General features: G+C 33.7%; 3 protein-coding genes and 1 non-coding gene across 6 annotated transcripts; 2 read left to right on the top strand and 2 right to left on the bottom strand.

The window, feature by feature from the left end:
- The first annotated feature begins 1,150 nt into the window (after positions 1 to 1,150).
- Positions 1,151 to 1,224, top strand: TRNAN-GUU. Its single transcript has one exon. It is a non-coding gene; the product is annotated as a tRNA-Asn (tRNA).
- A 165-nt stretch (positions 1,225 to 1,389) lies between these two features.
- Positions 1,390 to 4,054, bottom strand: LOC18034116 (methyltransferase-like protein 13). The gene is made up of 7 exons (XM_006423078.2): positions 3,806 to 4,054; positions 3,619 to 3,715; positions 2,906 to 3,044; positions 2,233 to 2,315; positions 1,943 to 2,077; positions 1,760 to 1,864; positions 1,390 to 1,657 (listed from the first exon to the last, which is right to left on the bottom strand). The coding sequence occupies exons 1-7, from the start codon at positions 3,889 to 3,891 to the stop codon at positions 1,523 to 1,525; spliced, it is 780 nt and encodes a 259-aa protein (XP_006423141.1). The 5' UTR covers positions 3,892 to 4,054; the 3' UTR covers positions 1,390 to 1,522.
- A 1,339-nt stretch (positions 4,055 to 5,393) lies between these two features.
- On the bottom strand, positions 5,394 to 9,799 carry LOC18033756 (protein TIC 62, chloroplastic). 3 transcript variants are annotated; one of them, XM_024177930.1, is made up of 13 exons: positions 9,436 to 9,781; positions 8,950 to 9,067; positions 8,793 to 8,865; positions 8,660 to 8,711; positions 8,337 to 8,513; positions 8,083 to 8,164; positions 7,889 to 7,961; positions 7,678 to 7,788; positions 7,441 to 7,584; positions 6,928 to 7,061; positions 6,296 to 6,496; positions 6,017 to 6,214; positions 5,394 to 5,820 (listed from the first exon to the last, which is right to left on the bottom strand). In XM_024177930.1, exons 1-13 carry the CDS (start codon positions 9,608 to 9,610, stop codon positions 5,766 to 5,768), a joined length of 1,593 nt encoding a protein of 530 aa, XP_024033698.1. In that variant the 5' UTR covers positions 9,611 to 9,781; the 3' UTR covers positions 5,394 to 5,765. The 3 variants fall into 3 exon arrangements, with proteins under 3 accessions (XP_024033698.1, XP_024033702.1, XP_024033706.1); XM_024177934.1 differs by having other exon boundaries at positions 5,780 to 5,820; positions 6,017 to 6,206; positions 9,436 to 9,790; XM_024177938.1 differs by lacking the exons at positions 5,394 to 5,820; positions 6,017 to 6,214; positions 6,296 to 6,496 and adding an exon at positions 6,504 to 6,835 and having other exon boundaries at positions 9,436 to 9,799.
- A 1,701-nt stretch (positions 9,800 to 11,500) lies between these two features.
- On the top strand, positions 11,501 to 13,872 carry LOC112096263. The gene is made up of 2 exons (XM_024179683.1): positions 11,501 to 11,552; positions 11,666 to 13,872. Exons 1-2 carry the CDS (start codon positions 11,501 to 11,503, stop codon positions 13,870 to 13,872), a joined length of 2,259 nt encoding a protein of 752 aa, XP_024035451.1.
- The last annotated feature ends 6,092 nt before the right edge of the window (positions 13,873 to 19,964 follow it).

The following is a 19,964-nucleotide window of genomic DNA, read 5'->3' as shown; positions in this document are numbered from 1 at the left end:
TATAACAAAATTGAAAAGATAAAATATTAGAATTTGTGAGACCAAAAAAAAAAAAAATGGTTGTTTTGTGGACGCACAAATTTTTTTTAATTTAATTTTATAATTCTACTAATGTTTTTTTTAATATCATATTACAACCTTAATCGTAGCACTTTTATTCGTCGAGATCAACATTAATAAGCAGTGGTAGCAATAAATGCACATTAATGACTGTAGTGCTATCAGGACCAACCTTAAACAGCATAATGATAATGATCGCAGTTAAAAAAAAATGGGCTTAAAAAAAACATTAAAATAATAGGTACTATTACTTAATTACAAAAACTACTTGAAAACCGTACGCTGCGGAAGAAACACGAGAATAATATTACACATACAAAAATATATATTATTTTATATGACGTGAATATGAAATGATATGGTACAAAGAGGATTAATGAATGATTGGTCATGATAATATCGTGTCATCTAGAATATTAGTAGATAAAAAAAAAGGTTAATAGAGTTATTTACATGAGAATAGTGTTACACATATTGAAGAGACAATTTATTTGCCATTTATATCATATAAAGATTAAATAATATATTAAACTTTGTAGTGGATGGTTGTTTAATATTAGCACAAATTTGTTTATTAAACATTAAACAGTGTTATAAATTATATGTAATATCAATTGTTTATATAGTTTTAAGAAAATATGGAGAATATTGTTACACGAATAGCATGTGATTTAGTCAATGTTATAATTGTGATTAAGGTTATAACTAAAAGATAGTATGCCTTAAAGGATACTATGTGATTTTTTTAAAGTGTTTTGACATGTAAATATTGACTATTTTTGTATTATTTGGTATGTAAAATATTCTAGTGCATAGAAAGAATCAGTTTATTCATGATAAAAGAAATAAGTATATATTGAACAAGATTTATCAATAACAAATTATAATAGATATTAGTAAATTATTAATTTATGCAGTAAGTGTATGGGTCCTACTCCATGAATTATAAAGATTATTTCATAAATTTGTGCTATTGTTAGTTTTATTGTAATTTAATTGACAAAACAACAAATCTAAAACCAAATATGGATACATGAATTTGCGTATTTTTTCCTTGAAATGCATTTATTTATATAAGTTAAACACCAAAGCTGGAATAGCTCAGTTGGTTAGAGCGTGTGGCTGTTAACCACAAGGTCGGAGGTTCAAGCCCTCCTTCTAGCGCGCGTCAATGATTTTTTATTTTTTATTATATAATTTTTTAATAATTTCATTTCCCTACGATTATATTGCTATTAAAACATTAAATGCACATTATAACGCATCAACAGATCATATTTTCAAATTTTTTTTAACAACACATCAGCTCAAGATGATCAGATAATTTCATTCCTTTTGCAATTTTACTGCTATTAAAAGTATTAAATTAATATTACGGCAACAATTCCACTAGGGATGCCAATGAATCAAGATTACAAGCAAGAAGGTAAACGGCACAAAAAAATTGTTACAAGCACTTTTGTCAATCCATTTCATCAATGTTGGTTCTAAAAATATAATCTTCACCCTCCAATTCTTCGTGAAACATAGAAATTGTAGGCACTAATGGTTTGTCATGACTCTGGCTCAATTCTTCATCAGCCGATGACCTCTTCCCCTGGCAAATGTATAGAAAGTTTTTATAAAGAGCTTCAGAGTCATATATGCCACCCAAACAATTAAAACTCTGAACAATCCGTAGTCAATACTTAATACTAACCTTTCTCAGTATATAGAAAAAATAGTGAAATCCATCGCCAAATGTGATCCACTCAACAGACCAGGTGAACTGAGGAGCATTGAAGAAAGGACGCCTGAAGTGTGGCTGTAGCAGATACGAATTACAAGTAAGAACTACACCATTTATGTTATGAGAAAAAAATCATATGGTTGTTTATGTCACCTGGCCAAAAGAAACTGAGATGAAAAGCCCATCTGGTTTCAAAACCCTGTGAACACCTTCGAGCATCGCCATGACTTTGGTCACTGTTTCAGGCTGGGGATTCCATGGGTCGCCACTGTTCACAAACAGTACCTCCTTCAAAACCAAAAAGTTAAATGTACAAATATTTTCACTTGACTAAAAATGAAAACAAAGCACATGATCATGATAGCAAACATAATTTTCAATTAGAAATAACAAAATTAAAATTCAGCAAGTAAAAGGAAAATCAATATGGGTTGTCTATTTACCATGGTTGCTTTCTCAATAACCACATCAAAACAATCGTTGCTAAAAGGCAGGTCTAGCATGTCAGCTTCCAACACCTTTACTTCTGATTATGGAAATAGAGAAATGAAGAAAACAATTAACACTAGAAGAGTGAAATATACCATTTTTAATGCAATTGAACTCTTTCAGTTCCCATTCCCACAAGTACTCAGTGTCAAAAATCATGAGAAATTAATTTTGTCTCCATAATTAATCCCTAACCTAAAGGGAATTTTTTTCAAGAATTCTCCTTTCTTTTGACAAATATATAGAAATGAAGAATAGCTATTCAGATTTGCCAGTGATAGTGAGACAAATTTGGTTCACTCCTCTCTGTCAACAATTATGAAGCAAAACAAATTGCTATTGAGCCAAACTCTCTCTCTCTCTCTCTCTATACATATATATAACACTGCACGACAATCACAAAAAAAATAAAAATAAATAAAATCATGTTTTGTTAAGTTCAATCTGCAAAATTATTAATCAAGCCATTATCAAGTCATTCTTTAAATCAATTCTTCAGCCAATTGTTTCATATAATGAACAAATAAACTATTTAATGTAATCACTCGAGAAAAAGGAAAAAAAAATCATATAAGCAGATAAACAAACTAAAAATACAGAAATAAAATTGCAAATCCACAAACAAACCTTTATAACCCTTCAATAGTAAACGTTCCTGCATCTTCTCAACTGCAACAGCTGACAAATCAATGCATGTTATTGCAGTAATTCCATCATTGTACAGTCCCTCACTCAACCGAGAGTTTCCGCATCCCAGCTCCAAGACCTTTACCATGCAATTTTCTCATCACTAATGTTCTATCAAACCTTGCTAACAGACATTAAAAAGAACACTGAATCCAACTACTCCAGGACTTACAGAGGTCATATACTTCGACGTAGATCACAACGACGCTAGCGAGATTGAAACCCAACAAAGTTGAAATTACAAACAAAAGTTTTCAAATGAAAAACCCCAATTTAAATGAAAACATTAGAAATCTAGTTAGCTAGCCATCACCAATTCACAAAACCATTGCAAGGTGCCAAACTGGCAAAGGCCCAAATGTGCTTTTGTTTGTTGTTTGACAGAAATGGAGAAGAAAAATACTTCTTTAAGCTTATACAGTGCTTTTGAAAAAGGACAACAGACTTTGGAGTGGTACTAACAAAACAAGCAAACATTCTTTAAGAACTTATACTGCATTTGCTGGAAAGTACCTTTAAAATCAAGGGCTTTTTTTTTTTTTTTTTCCTTTTTCATTCCCAAACAAAAAGTTCATTTGAAAAACATTATACCACAAAAAATTAACCAAACAAACAACAAGCATATACAAATGCGTATATGGGAGAGAGATTACAGAGGAATTGGGTTTAATGTGAGGTTGAACGAGGTGGCGAAAATGAGAGTAATCTTTTAACCACTCGTAATGTTCTTCATCACTGAAGCGTTCATCCCTGCAACCAAAACATTGAAAACAAAATAAATCACGATAATAATAAAATTTAAAATGGGAAAATAAACATTAAACAGATAGTAAAATTTACCAGTAATGGGGATCAAGATAAGCCGAAGTAGTTGGAGGACCAATGGTTTTCTTCTCTGATGCTTTCGGGTTTTGATCCGCATCCATTTACGGGTTTCTGGGTCGACCCGTTATTGGTAGATACCAATGCAAAGTGCAAACCCTAGCTAAACCCCTGTTAAATTCTGAGGAGGCTTTCTAAAAATGGCCAAATTGACGACTGGTTGACTATTGACCAACACTTTAACCTTCTTGTTTAATATTTATTTCGATTAAAGCAATTTGACCAAAATAATCTCAATAATTTGACCAAAACACCATGTTTTCTTGTTAGAATGTGTCCACAGTCCAACAAATATAAAATTCATTATACAGATGACAAATCGTAAATGTCTCTGACATATGAATGATATGTCGTTTATAAATATGAAGCAGAGATGACTTATTGTACGCTTTTTACGCCAAAAGTAAAATTCGTATGACACATCATTTATTAATTCATTACATAGATGATATCTCATGTATTTAATTTATGGAATTTGAATGATAATGTTATTTTTAAATTTTAAGTAGATAGAAATGTTGTAAAATTTTTACTCCCAAGTAAAAATTGTACAACATATTGTTATTTCGGAAAAATTATATAGCCCTTTGCGAATTGCGATACGGTGTTATAAATATCACGTTTTATCAATTGATTGAATTATTTAAATAAAAATAACTTCAGTTTGATTATTTCACATAAATTGGCACAAGCTTTTAGGTGTTGAACTAGAGCTAATAACATATTCTATAAAATGAAAAGTGATAAATTTTGGCCAAAAAAAAAAAAATACATGACTCAAGTTCTCTAATTTGAGATTTTAACTACAACAGAATTCATTAAAAAAAAAAAAAAACAACAGAATTAGCCAATGGGCCTGTAGCCCATTGGCACGCCCATGCCCTCTACAATCTCGAGGGTATAATGGGAGTTAGTTGGCTCTCCACATTGGGGTAAGATTAATTTCCCTTCAATATTAATAGTGAGGGCAAATCTCTTTTCAGTTGATTGAAGATTGATATTCAGTAAAGATTGATATTCAGGCTGTGTTATAATAAAATTACTCAGGACAAGTCCCGACAGATTTCTGATTGTAAATAAAAAAAAACTAGAACAAAATTAGTTAATTTAATTTAGTATCAGATAAAAAAAATTGACCAAAAAATAAATTAATGAATGGTTTCTATTGAAATTTAACTTAATTTAAGTACTTTTTAATATCCCATAACAATAATCACATGTAATTAAATCTATCAATGTTTTTAACAATCCAAAATACTTCATTGTTGAAAAATAATGTAAGCACTAGACCATAAAAATTAAATAGTTACTTCACAAAAAAAAAAAAAAAACCTTATCCTTTGCACAAAGTCCATGGTTTTTTACTTTTTTTTTAGACCATTCAACTTGGATAGTTTTTCACTCGGTATCCAGCATTCCATAATAATCATAATAACTTCAAAATAATCATTTGACATGATGATTAATTCAAATATTATCAGCTATTTGAATAGTTTTTCACTCGGTATCCAGCATTCCATAATAATCATAAAATAATCATTTGTTCTCATTCATTGTATGTAGGCTAGTGAAATTGCTAGACTTAATATCAATTTAAACAAGCTGGTAAAATTTCATCAAAATAGTGCAGTAATGACAAAATATGAATCTGCCGCGTATATATAACAAGAAATTCCAGTTGAAACTACTCCGGCAATTTCAATAGCTATGGATAGTTTTAACTACAGGAAAACTTGCCGTGCAACTCCCCGGATGCAGGTCCTGATAGGTCCTGATTAATTTGATGATTCTCAGACAATGACGTTATTTCAATTACTCTCATGCATTGAGCTGAGTGTAAATTGACAGTGCAGATTCATGGAGGAAGGGAAAGAAGCATCCAGAATTAATACCTTGTCCAACGATGGACAGTATGCCTCTAATATTTCTTTGGCGATGGAATTGGTGATGTTGGAGGCTTCAAGTCCTCATACCTGGCGGTAAAAAGGAAATCGATACTCAATACAAATTGTTTACAATAACATAATAGCATTTGACCTAACAAAATGAAGCTACAGATAGTTTATGGTGAGTTAGAGATTAATGATGACATCACATTCAAATTAAGCAGTAAGCAAAGAAAACTACAGTTGAATAAGTTGAAAATATCAGTAACCATTACAGACTTACATATGGTAGGGGGAATGGTGATGAATCGAATTCACGATAGGATTCTTTTCCACAAGACTGGTATCTGGAGTCTTGGCTACGTCGTTGCCTCCAGTTAACTGGGATGCAACTTCTCCAGTTGTTGAGGAACTTGAAAGTACTTCTTTGGGACCACTTGGTGTGGGGCTTGGAGAGCTGGGCGGTTTTAAATCTTCATAACTATTTAAATTAAGTCAGATTGTAAAGAAGCTAAGCCATGGTAATTGTAATTGATCTCAGAAGAACAGTGTATTGACTTACGCAAAATATGGAGAAAGAGGCCTTGCTTTTGACAATTCTTCCGGTGCTGATACCGTTTCAGTGATGCCAGTTTTTACCCCTGATGTACTTGTTTGAGCATCAGAAATACCGGACATTGGCAGTCCATCTACAATGGTTGAATCTTTCTTCCCAGAGGGGGCCGTTGGAGTGGGAGATGTAGGTGGCTTTAAATCCTCGTAACTGTCAACATTAAATCAGCTTTTAAAAAGCTAAATCCTACCTATGGCTTTGAAAAAACCTCTGGAACTGGCATCACTGAAACATCCTCTGGAACTTATTAAGGAAAAATATGAAGAAATGTGATTTATTATATAAGCTTATGCGATATAAGGTGAGAGAGGCTCTGTTTTCTTCATTTCTGACTTTGGTGCTTCCTTTTTGGTGGTTGTGCTCGAGGGCTCCGACAAAGGTGTGGATTTTGAAGCCACTGGCCTGGCATCTATATCACTTGTTTTGGAGGCACCAGGAGTGGTGCTTGGGGTTGGAGAAGGAGATGAAGATGGTTTCAAATCTTCATAGCTTTGGAAATATGGAAAATTCATAAGGAATTTGGGCTTATATATAAATTCTATCCAGCTAATAAGATTTTAACATTGTATAGAGAGGCTTACCTCGTGTATGGAGAAAGTGGGTCTGTCACCTTCGCTTTTGTTTGGACAGGTTCCTCTGTAATGGGAGCACTAGATTCCTCGGAGATCATGCTCTTAGAAGCTGCTGGATCAGACTTCTCAGGGGCAATTGATTCCTGTTTCCACAACAGAACAAGAATCAAATTGATTTCTAAATTATTGGCGATAATTTCACAATAGAAATTATCCTATGAAATCAAATTAACGGTCAGATGTTTCCCATCTCCTTTCATAGTGTGAGCCAACCAGTGACTCGCCACTCCATACCTACGATGAGCGGTGGACATCTTAGAAGATGCTTAACCTTGGAGGTAATAGCTTATTGGTCCTAAATTATTAAAAGCTGGTTTGGTTCAATGAACAACATTGAATCTTGAAAAACTTATTTGCTTTTCAAACATGAATCGTAAAGGATAATGCTGCAACTTGAGGCTTTTTATCAAGATTTTCAAACGTGCGTGCATTTGGTATCTGCATTTTTAAGCAAGAAGCTACCTTTGGTTCAGCACGTTGAGATGGTATCTTTGCAAGAAGTTCCTCCATAGGAGTCAATGGTGCAGTTGTCTCAGCAATTACCTCCACTACCTTGCAGTATGAAAGGCTACGGTTTTTGGCCATACATGCCAAGAGTTCTGCGACCTGGGATTTATATGATTTTGCGGTTAATTACATTTGTTCCATTTGTTGCTCACACAAATTGAGATATAGAAATGAAATTTATCTAATACATACCTGAAGATTAGACACCTGGCCACCAAATAAAGTATCTTCTTGTGAAAGGGTAATATTATGTGTTTCCTTGTAAGCATCAGTAGGCCGCTCCATTCCTCCAGGTCGAACTATCTGAAGAAGCACTACAACATGAGTAATCAAATTCAAGCTATGACGACCCTGCTATTTCTGTGTTGAACAATTTTACTTGTAGCTTAGTAGATTTTCTTACAGTGTAAGGGAGACCACTGGCTATAAGTGCTTCTTCTGCCTTTCTTTTCCAGAGCAGGACTCCCCAGAACAAACTTAGGCGGCAGAGGTAGAAAAATATTTGAGTACTTTGATCACTCAACAGAGATAATTTGATAACGAAATAGCAAATTTCCATTAAACTCAAAGCAAGAGCATAAAATTCTTTAAGCTTACTTTAGAATAGCTGCAGGAAATCCAAATTTATTTGTTCCCAATGATGAAACCATGATAAAGTGGTTAACTTTTGCAATAGTTGCTGCAGAGTTAGAAGCATCACTCTAGTTTTAGAGTGTTAAATCTTAGGGGAAAAAAAAACAGTAATAACATATGTGAAAATTATCACAAGAACAAGTAATAAACACTACATCCTCTTGTTTTTTCCTATAAGATTATTGGATCAAACTGGAATTACCAAGTTTAGCACATACCTGCATCAACAAGGTTTTTGGTAGCCTGGAAGTCAATCCTATAAGGTCCTGTAATATCGAAGACCTCCTTCTCACTAGCACCAATGCAACATATAACCACAGATGCGTTGCCTAAAGCTGGTTCAATCTGACCTCGTTTCTCCAAGTCACATTCCACAAGTTCAAGCATTTCTACAGCTGGGCTACAAACCAAAGACTACCTGTTACTTGCTAAGGGAGAATACATGTCTTATGCAAATATTTTAGCAGAATATGTTTTTGTTTTATTCAGTGGAAATAGCTATTTATGTAAAATATGGTACTCCCCGGCTTTCTTTTCTTACGTTGAATTCCTTTGTTTGCGAGTTCACCATCGAGCTTCATTTGCTTAACACTCTACAGTATAATTTTTTTTGTAGACAAGTCATTAGAGAAATAGTGATACTAACATAATGATTAATTAAAAACAACACATACCTGGACAAGATTTTCTGCTCTCTGAACACTCCTGACTCCAGCTCTAACTCGAAAACCAAGTTTCAAGAGCTCCCTAAGAAAGATTACATTACTTCATCATATTCTGTATCCAAGCATCAACTTGACATTCAAAGAGAAATGAGAAGTAAACCCTCACCTTACTGTTCGAGAGCCAACTTTACCGGTAGCACCAGCAACAAACGCAAGATTGTCATCTTTGGAATCTGCTTTTGTCGGAGTCACCCCAACTGCCTCTGAACGGATATTGATTGTGCCTAGTTCACATTCATATACATATTTTAGGTATAAATAATGAAAACATAGTATGATTCTGCTTCTGCTTTGAAAAACCAATTATAGCATATCCTATGTAGCAAGTAACTGCTCGATTATTATATACATGCAAGGTTCACATCATTTAATAAGATTTCGGCACATTATTCCAGAGAATTTATACACATTTCTATCACAAACTAATCCACATTGCAATGCTTAATTAGCCTTTCTTTATATTAATATTATGCCGATTGAAAAAATATCACAACATGTTCAATTGGTCCATTCTAGAAAAGAAACGAACAAATAAGTATCATAATTAAGTGACAATCCAAAAGATGCTGATATAAGAAAGCTGTTGCATTACCTGAAGCTTGAGCTTTGAAATCAGGAAGCTTGAGCTTTCTCGGATGTGAAAATTTCTTTGAACTGGGGAATTTGAGGATTTGACAGGACCCAAAAGATTTTACAATGAGGCCATTTCTGGACAGAGGGCTTGGTATGGATGATAGAGTTTGTGATTGCAAGGAGCAAATCTCCATTTCAACATAAAAATTATTACAAGAACGCCTCTTTGTTGTGTTCAGGTTCAGGGGCTCAACAAGGTGAAGCAAATTTTATTGTATCTTGAAAGTACTTTTTTCAAGTTTGGCAGTTGTGGCAATCTCCCACTCCATGTGGATAATATGGGCCCCACAAGGCAGAAGGAAAAATCCATTACCAATGGAATTTGTGGCTCATGACTCATGAGTATTCACAATGATTGCACTCTTTTAAGTTTTTCTATTCCACTAACACTCATAAAATCAATTATAGTTTCAACCAAAAAAGCCAATTTTTTCCTTTTTTTTTTTTTTTTTTTTTCCGTGAAAACACGCATTTTCTCATCATTACATTCACTTTCTCTCTGACTTTGAGCAACCAAACACAGAACTTAAATAGATTTTCTTATAAACCCTGTATTAAATTTCTGGAAGAAACATCTCCCATTATGAAATACTCTAGAAGATTATGATTTTATCATTTCTTGTGATTAAACATATGGAAAATAAAACCGGAATTTGAGTTGAACCAAGAAAAAAAAAATACCATTTTCCAAGTTCGATAACACAAGCTAAATTTCCTTAAAAGCTTAGCAGATTTGTGCAAAAATGAGGAAAAGGAATTGCATAAAAGATTGTCAAATCATATGACTCTCAAATTTTTTTTTGTTCGAAAGGTATATAACTCGCGATTTGATTTCACGGAGTAGTATTTAAATCACTTTTTACTCACAATTTACATTGTGTGCGCAACTCTGTTGTAAAACCCATCTTCTTATCTTATATATCTTTAAAAAAATAGAATTGAATAGAAAGGGTAAGATATTTATTATATTTTCAAGCAAACTTTAAAACTTTGAGTTAATTTTCCTATTTCAAAATGAACAGTGCTAGAGAAAATTCTATGATGCCGAAATTAAAATTATAGCATCAATATTGTGATAAAAATAAATTTTGTAAATTATATATAAGGCTTATAAATAGAAGGTAAAATAAGTGAACTAATATAAGAGTGGCAAATTAGTGTTTTAAAATTGTAAGCAAAATAAATACTTATAAAAATAATATGAAACTTGTAAATCAACATTAAACATTAAGTAAACAAAAAATAGTTATTCATTTAATTTAATTAAACAAAGAAAAAAAATCACTCACCGACTAAAAAAAATGTACTGAAAAAGATTGGAATAAATTTTATTGAACTGGCATAATCATAAATTTTAGGGAAATTTACAGCCGTCCACCTATTTGTTTAGCCTTTTGCAAAAATACACAAACACTTTTTTTTTTTTCAACGCGCCACCTGAAGTTACCTTTTTATTTCACTTTTCCACTTCCGTCTAGTCTCCGTTGGAACATTGTTGATGTTAAAGGGGCAAAATCGATATTTCATTTGGAAACTTAAAACTACATCGTATCGCAGTATCCAGCTAAAAGAGTAAAACGACGTCGTTTTACTTCTATGGAAAAAAAAAAAAAAAAAGAAATCCACAATCGTTTAACGCTATTCATATATAGAATTTCCTACGTCCAGCAAGTAAGAAACATTTCCTAACATTCTCGGCATCCACCTTCGTCTTTGACTGTGTTGCTTGAAAAAGCTCAATCAAGCCAGTTAATCTCCAATTTCCATCTATTTTCATCAAAGAAATAAGCTTGGGTTTTGTTCATACGAAGATTCAGAAGTGTTGACGAAACAGACGAATTGTTACAAGCCTGGAAGTTTCAATTTAGGAGGTTTCAGCCAAATTTCAAGTGAGTTTCGTTGAATTTGTTTACTATTAAGTCTCAATGTTTTGTTAATTATTGTTCCATTGGTGATTTTTGTTAACCATTGTTGTTGGAAACCCTAGAATTTATTTTCACAAAACCAAAAGAACATTTACTATAATGCATGTATTTTATAATCGTGTTACTGAATTTGCTAAATCGTTTTCGATGGGTTGCTTGGACCTGAATTTGCTAAATCATTTAGGATGACACAACTGGAGTTAGTAATATCGTTTAGAGATAAGACGTAGAATTTTGGGTTGCTTGGACCTGATTGTACTGTAGCCAAAATAAAGGATGCTGCATTGACGATTACGGGTGCATACGGATTAGGCTCGAGCTCACAGATTCTGTTAAACGTTACAAACCCAGAGAATAAGCTTAAGGTTGTGCTAGATTCAGACTTTGGGTTGGAGTGTTTGTTGGCACTATATAAGCGTTTGGGTGCCCGTGTATTTGAAGTTGACGTTGTACCAGTTCTTTGCCCTCAGTTCCAAGATGCTGCTTTATTTCAGGCGTTGTTGACTAACTTAGGAGTTGTATTATCTGATGAGCTTATTACTCAGGTAAATAACTCAATTGAGGGACATGCTTCTGTTGAGGAAAATCCTGTTGTTGGGAGGCATGCTGCTATGGGGGGGCATGCTTCTGTGGTGGAACATGCTGCTGTTGAGAAAGATTTTGTTGTTAGGGATGATGACTGTGATGAGGATGCACTGCTATCTGATTGCTCGGACAGAAGGCTTAGCAGTGATGATGATCTTGATGTGAACTTCATGCAAGCTGATCTTGATAGAGCTGTTGATGGAGCTAGTGATGGAGCTAGTGATGGAGCTAGTGATGGAACTAGTGATGGAGCTACTGAAAGACTTAAAAGCAGCCACTTGGAAACTGATTCAGATGATAATTTATCTGATGTTGATAAAGAGGTAAAAAAGGTGATTAACTCTTCTGATGATGACATTGAGCTTGGCACTGCCCAATTGACTAATTATATAGAGGAACACGAGTACAAAATAGGTGCTGATGGGAAACATAGGCTAAAAGTAGGGCATGTATTTAGAGATGTAATTCATTTTAGAGAGATATTAAATGAGGTGATGGTTAGGAAAATGTTCGCTATTAAAACAGTATATAGTGAGCCGAGACGATTTGTGGCTACTTGTAAGCAATCTGGCTGTCCATGGTATGTGGTTGGTGCAAAAATGAACAATGGAAGTGGTTTCATATTGCGAGAGTACAAAAAAAAGCATAGCTGCAGACTTACTAATAAAACAGTGAAAGTAACTTCCACGTGGGTTGCTGGTAAAATAAAGAATCAAGTTGCTGTTGATCCCAATGTGAAGATTGATATCTTGAAGAATTATTTGCAAGAGACTTTTGGGTTGAAGATTGGAAAGATGACATTGTATAGGGCTAGAACGAAGGCAAGACTTGAGGTATTTGGGGATCATTCCAAGGGATATCAAAAACTGTTTCAGTATGCTGCAGCTATTCAGAAAGCTGATCCAGGAGCAATTTGCAAAGTATTGTGTGATGTTGTCTCTATACCTGACAAAGTTTTATTCCAAAGGTTTTTTGTTTCCTTTCCTGCACAGAAAAATGCTTTTCTCAATGGCTGTAGGCCTTTTATTGGAGTTGATGGATGTCACCTGAAGGGTAAGTATGGTGGAGTGCTATTAGCTGCCGTTGGTATGGATGCTAACAATGGGATTGTTCCGTTGGCATTATGTGTTTGTGAAATTGAGAATACGGAGACATGGGGCTGGTTTATGGAGCACCTGCATAATTACTTAGATGATGGCAGACTAGTGACATTTATCAGTGACAGACAAAAGGGACTTGTTAATGCAATTGCAAACACATGGCCTAGTGCTTATCATAGGGCATGTACTAGGCATGTTTATGCAAATTTTGCTAAGTTGTTTGCTGGTGCACAGTTGAAACAACTATTTTGGAGGGCTGCTAAAAGTAGTAACAAGCATGATTTCAGCGAGGCAATGGCAGAGATTAAGGCCGAAAAAGAAGATGCATATCAGTGGTTGGAAAAAGAGCTTTTGGGGTATAATTGGTCGATGCATACGTATGACACAAACTGTATGGTAGATCGAACTGATAATAACGCATCAGAATGCTTCAACAGCTGGATATTAGCTTATCGAGACAGGCCTTGCTTGACAATGCTTGAAGAAATCAGATGTAGACTTATGAAACGGTTTACAAAGAGAAGAAATGAAGCAGCCACTTGGGAAAGCCCTTTGACGCCTAAGGTGTTGAAACATCTGGACAAAAAAAGCACAATTGCACAAAAAATGATTGTGCAAGCTTCTGGCGATCTTAATTTTCAAGTAATGGATAAAGCTTATTATCCAGCTAGGAGGTTTGTAGTGATGTTAGAGTGCAGAAAATGTGATTGTGGTTATTGGGAAATTGCTGGCCTCCCTTGTGCACATGCTATGGCTGCCATGGGATATGCAAGACATGAAGTTTAGGAATATGTTCCAATGTGCTTTACCAAACAAGCTTACCTTAGCACGTATTCGTTGATGTTTAATCCTATTCCAGACCAGTGTACATGGGAGCCTACTGGAAGACCATTAATTGATCCTCCAATTGTGCAAAGGAAGATTGGAAGGCCCAAGAAATGTAGAAAAAAAGCCACAAATGAGCCACATAAAGAAAAAAGAAAATTTTTTATCATTTGCTCATTCTGTGGAGGATCCAATCATAATGTCAGGTCCTGCCCATTAAGGCCATCCGTTGCAAAGGCAGCTCGAGCTAGAAAAAATAATTCCAATGTATGTTTATACTATTATTATTTATTACAAAAATATTTTACTATTTTTTATGTTTATTGTTCAGCATTTACTACATTTATCATGTTTTGCAGGCATCACCAACAACAAATCAGCCATTGAATGCTTCAGAGCAGAGAATGAGGAGGAGAAAACAGGTGCTAATTTCCCATTTTTTATTTATTGTGCATTACTTGTGAAATTCGATGCTCATTCACAACATGTTTCCCAGGCATCAACATCACGTTCAATTGCTTCAGGCCAACCAGCAACCTCATCTCAACCGACAACTGCCTCATCCCAAGCACTAAGATCATCCCAACCAGCAACCTCATCCCAACCAGCAACCTCATCTCAACCAGCAACTGCCTCATCCCAAGCACTAAGATCATCCCAACAAGCAACCTCATCCCAACAAGCAACCTCATCCCAACCAGCAGCCTCATCCCAAGCACTAAGAAAGCGAAAACAGGTGCATATAAAAATGCTTCCATGTTCTGATATTTTTGTTGTTGTGTTTGAGCTTGTTTAACTAACATTTCATGTATTCAGATACAAAGTGGTCCAGGAGAAACTTCTGAAGTTAGAACAAAGAAAAGAAAGGCTGGATCTAGTAGTGGACATGCTGGAACAAGAGGACGACCAACTTCGGCATGAGCAAATTGGAAGTAAACTTGACTTTTAACTTGTTTTGTAGGCTGTTGTTTAAGAATGATGGTTATTTTGGCTTCAGTTTGGATAATTATGATATGTTACTTTGGAAATCACATAGACTATTTATGATGTCTTAGTAGTTGCCCTCTTGGATAGTTACCATTTTGGATATTATGTTATGTTGCAACTTATTTAAACAGTTATTTTGCTTTTTTTCTTACAGGGATTTTGCTGTTGTGTTAAAAAGCTTGCATTGGTTCTCATATGCATTTTTCTAAATCAAGATATGGTAGTGTTGTGCATTTTAGGTAGTGTTTAGTAGTTACCTTTTGGAGTTGCATCTGTTAATGCTGTTAATGCTAAAAGTATCACTAATTTATAGCTTATAAAACCAACACGACAGTTAATTACATTAATGTATATAAAAAGAAGCTACATTACATTTTAAAAAGCACAATTGCACAGACACAAAGCAGCAGAATTATGATATATTTAAGCTTCCCCTCAATGAGCTTAAGTCTTTTCTTTATCTTCACTATATCATCATTCAGCTCCATATTTTGATTATCCACCATTTGATCAGTACTAGGGTATATGAGAGCTTCAGTAGTAAACCATTGCCAAAACTTACATTTATTCAACTTACATGACCAAAACATTGCATTAGGATTCTGTTGTGTGGTAGAAACCATAGCACATGCTTGCACACCACACCAACAGTTCTTAGGAATGCATTTAACTTTTCTATGTGGCTGTCCACTAACTGCAGAACTTGAGCTATAACTCGATGCCATTTGTAAAAGAGAAAAGGAAAAGTTGTGAGCTTGAATGTGTGGATTATGTATAAGCAGGTTTTTAACTTCAATTTGGCTGGTAATGGCTGTAATTAGGACAAATAGATGGCATAATTGTCTGCTTTAATGTGCAGTTATGGGTTTGATGGATTATATGAGGCATATTAGGTTGATGTATAGCAGGTTTTTGGTTTCAATTTGGCTGGTTCTAAGCTTTAAAAATGGCAAATGAATGGTATAAATGATGTGTTTGAAGATGATGTCTTTGGGCATTGTGAGTTGTTTGACATGTTTCTTGTTATTTCTTCTGTGTATATATAGCCGAAATTGTAGCCGTTTGAGAGCTAACGGTTACATTTTTTGAATCTTATTTTTTTGTCTTTTATTTCGGTTAAATTGTAATTTTCCCTTGAGGGGCAAAAAAGTCATTTCATTAATATTCTGTTAACTCTATTAACGGAGACTAGACGGAAGTGGAAAAGTGAAATAAAAAGATAACTTCAGGTGGCGCGTTGAAAAAAAAAAAAGTGTTTGTGTATTTTTGCAAAAGGCTAAACAAATAGGTGGACGGCTGTAAATTTCCCTAAATTTTATATTCATTCTAGGACATATATAAACTTTTTTTTTGTCATTTTCTACTATAGTACTTGTTTACTAAACAAGTTGATTAAGCAAAATTATTTTTCTTGGTGTGGATTAAGCAAAAAAAAAAAAAAAAGATATACGTATATTACTAGATATATATGAGATATCAATAAAATTTGATCTAATTTTTCAGTCTTATACATACTTCATGTAGTTTTAAACTTTACTTTTTATTTATAATCAAGGATCATTTTGGAGGTTTAGAAGGATGAAAAATTACTTTATCTTCTAATAGCTTTGAAAGACATGAAAATAATAGTTTTTCAAGATTTAATTAAGTTTTATCCTTTATCAAATTTCACATATATCATTACATAAAGCCAAAACTATAATTTTAATTTAGAAACAAAATTAGGAAACATATAAGAATCATTATTATAATGAGCATCTATTTTACATATGTATGTATTTTTTTAATAACTCTTATATTAATTATTTTTTTACCTTTATTTATAATTCATATATTTCATTTACATAATTTATGTTTTACTTTATACTTAATGTTGAAGACTGCTTTTCTGCATGACACAACCAGAGGGTTTTGAGGTCAAAGGAAAAGAAGACCATGTTTGTCATTTAAATAAGTCTCTTTATGGACTAAAGTAGTCTCCAAGGCAATGTTACAGGAGATTTGAAGAGTTCATGGTCTCCAATGGCTATCTTAGAAGTAAATATGATAGCTGTGTTTACTTTGGAAGCTCAAGCTCAGGTGGAGTTGTTTATCTTTTGTTGTATGTTGACGATATGTTACTTGCCAACAAAGATAAGAGTGAGATTAAGAAACTCAAAGATCTGTTAAATGCAGAATTTGAAATGGAGGATCTTGGATGTGCTAAGAGTATACTTGGAATGGACATTATCAGGGATAGGAGTGCTGGAACCCTATTTGTGAGTCAAGAAAGGTACATTCTAAAGGTCCTTGACAGATTTGACATGCTGAATGCAAAATTTGTTCAAACTCCATTGGGGTCTTAGTTTAAACTTTCAAAGATGCAAGCTCATGTTACTAATCAAGACAAGTTTTTGATGAGTGAAGTGCCATATACACAGGTAGTTGGGAGCCTTATGTACGCAATAGTATGTACTAGAGCTGATATTGCCTATGCTTTTAGTGTTGTTAGTAGATTCATGAGTGATCCTGGTAAGGAGCATTGGGATGCCGTGAAGTGGGTCATGAGATACCTTAAAGGTACTCTTAGTCATGGCCTAATGTATGGGAGATCTAAGCAGGGTGAGAACAAGGCAATATGTTAGAGGTGTACATTTCTTGACTCACAAGTAAGATTCCAGTACTCTAAGCAGTATGTTAGAAGTGTATTTTATTCCTATAGCTAAAAGACCCATTTCACATGTTTAATTTTCATGCACATTACCATGCCACCTTCATTCTTTAAATTCAATTCCAAAGCATTAATTTATTAGCTATTACAGTATTTATGTCAAAAGCTAAATACATAATGATTTGTATTCTCAAATTGATAGGTACCAATTTTTTTTTTATATAATCATACTTTATGATCTTTTAATATTGCAAAAATCTAAAAAATAGAATTTTAGGTTTTCTAATAGTAACTAAAATTTTTTCACATATTCATTATAACTTAACTCATGATATTATTTTCATTTATACAACTATGTTGTGTTTATTATGCATTCGATAAAATAGTGTCGTTATGGCTTTACATACTTGAAATTCCACATATACCCTTGTGGCCTTAGCAAGCTTTTTAACCGTGTTAATATTTTGGTGCTAAAAGATAATACTTGATACATTAGGTGATAAAATATAATTGTCAGAAGACATTGATAGTAAAGTGATATGTCAAGAAACATCTAGTGAGTATTTGATAATCCTAAATTTTAAATTTTATTAATGGGTGTTATTAAAAAATAGTTTATAAATTAAAAAATGGATTTATAAAGTATTATTATCACTTGTGCATGTATAGCAACAAAATACAAATAGATTTAATTAGATTTATATTTTTATTCAATAACTATCCAATATCCATTGTATCTTTTTAAAAGATTAATAAAAAAATCAGTACAACACTAAATCTAAACCCGAAGGTAAAATGTCTATTCCGTAATTGTTTGATTTAGGATGTTAGTGTAATAACAATTTTATAAAATTAAGAGTGCTCAACCTCACTGTATGTAAACATATTGTACTCGAAAACTAAGTTAAAAGCTAAACTTTAGAAAAAAGCAGCCGCGTTGATAACATCGAGACTTATTAGAAAACCAAATTCTTGCAGGATACCTTTGACTAATTAATTAATAACATACCTTTTAGGCTAAGGTTTTCTGTTAGGTCATTTATGATTTATCTTACACACACACATATAGAGAGAGAGAGAGAGAGAGAGCATGTATAGGTGGAGATTTTACTTGCTACATACATATTAGTAATGATTTCCTCTCGAGTTAAATACATAGTATTATTCTTTTCCTCTTGAGCTTCCTCTTTGAGTTATGGAGGTGGATTGGTCAGAACTTCCGCATGATATTTTGGTCGAAATTGCTGGGCGTTGCCACTGTTTGAAGAATACGTCGCCTTTGGTAGGGTTTGTCACTCCTGGTGATTGGCTGCTGCTAGAAAGATCTTTAGATTAAGTCTAGTCAAGTTCCATTCCTTATGCTTGCACCAACGATAGACAACATTAATCATCGTGCTTGCTTTCTTTAATCTTTCAAACGGAAAGATCCATCAATTACAGTTGCCAAAAGCCATAGGTAAGCGGTGCTAGTCTTCCAAAGGTTGGCTTATGACTGTTGGTCGAGATATGGGTGTTAATCTTTTGCATCCTTTTACTGGTGTTGAAATTAAACTCCCAAATTTAAAGAGTTTTAGAATTAGAGACTGGAAAAATCAAGCGTCGATCAAGAAACATGCACATTATATCGAAAATTTTGTTTTATCCTCGGATCCCTTGACGACATCAGACTACATCGTGATGATCATTCACGGAAGTACTCATAAAATTGGGGTATTGTAAATGAGGTGATAAAATATGGACTATGATTGAAATAGCTAATACAGGATGTTTAGCAGATGTTATCTATTATATGGACAGCTTCTGTGCCATCAATTATGGTGCTGGCATAACGGTTTTCAAAGGCGAAAATCTGACCAAGGAAACCCAAGTCATAAAGATGCCTGGCCACCTTACCGATGATCTTATAGAACAGATTTATCTAGTAGAATGAAATGGAGAAATTTTTGTGGGTTTTCGAGATGGTTCGCATTATAATCAAACTTACAATTTTCGATGTTTTCAAGTTGACTTTGCCACTCAAGCGGTTACAAAAGTGGAGAATTTGGGTAATAGAGCCTTTTTCTTGGGCCATAATTCATCCGTGTCTATTGAAGCATCGGTTTCTTTGAAGTGTAAGCCTAGTCATATATATTTTACAGATGATTATCGGGAGAGTTATTAGGGTATGCCTGAAGGTGGTGGAAGAGACATGGGAATTTTTAACTTAAAAGACAGAACAATTGAGCCTCATTTCGAAGGAAGATCCTATAATCGTGTCAATCCACCTATGTGGGTAGAGTGGATTATATAGTATAGTCTATTTATTATGATGTTTTGTAATTTTCAGTGATTTCTTGGAATGTTAATTTTGTATTTTTAAAATAAAAAAAATTAGTACTTTTTTTTTTTGATTATATGAGATTATTGCTCAGATTAC

The sequence above is a fragment of the Citrus clementina genome, unplaced genomic scaffold (assembly GCF_000493195.1).
Source record: "Citrus clementina cultivar Clemenules unplaced genomic scaffold, Citrus_clementina_v1.0 scaffold_8, whole genome shotgun sequence".
Lineage (NCBI taxonomy): Eukaryota > Viridiplantae > Streptophyta > Magnoliopsida > Sapindales > Rutaceae > Citrus > Citrus x clementina.
This window is presented reverse-complemented; position numbering and strand designations above follow the sequence as displayed.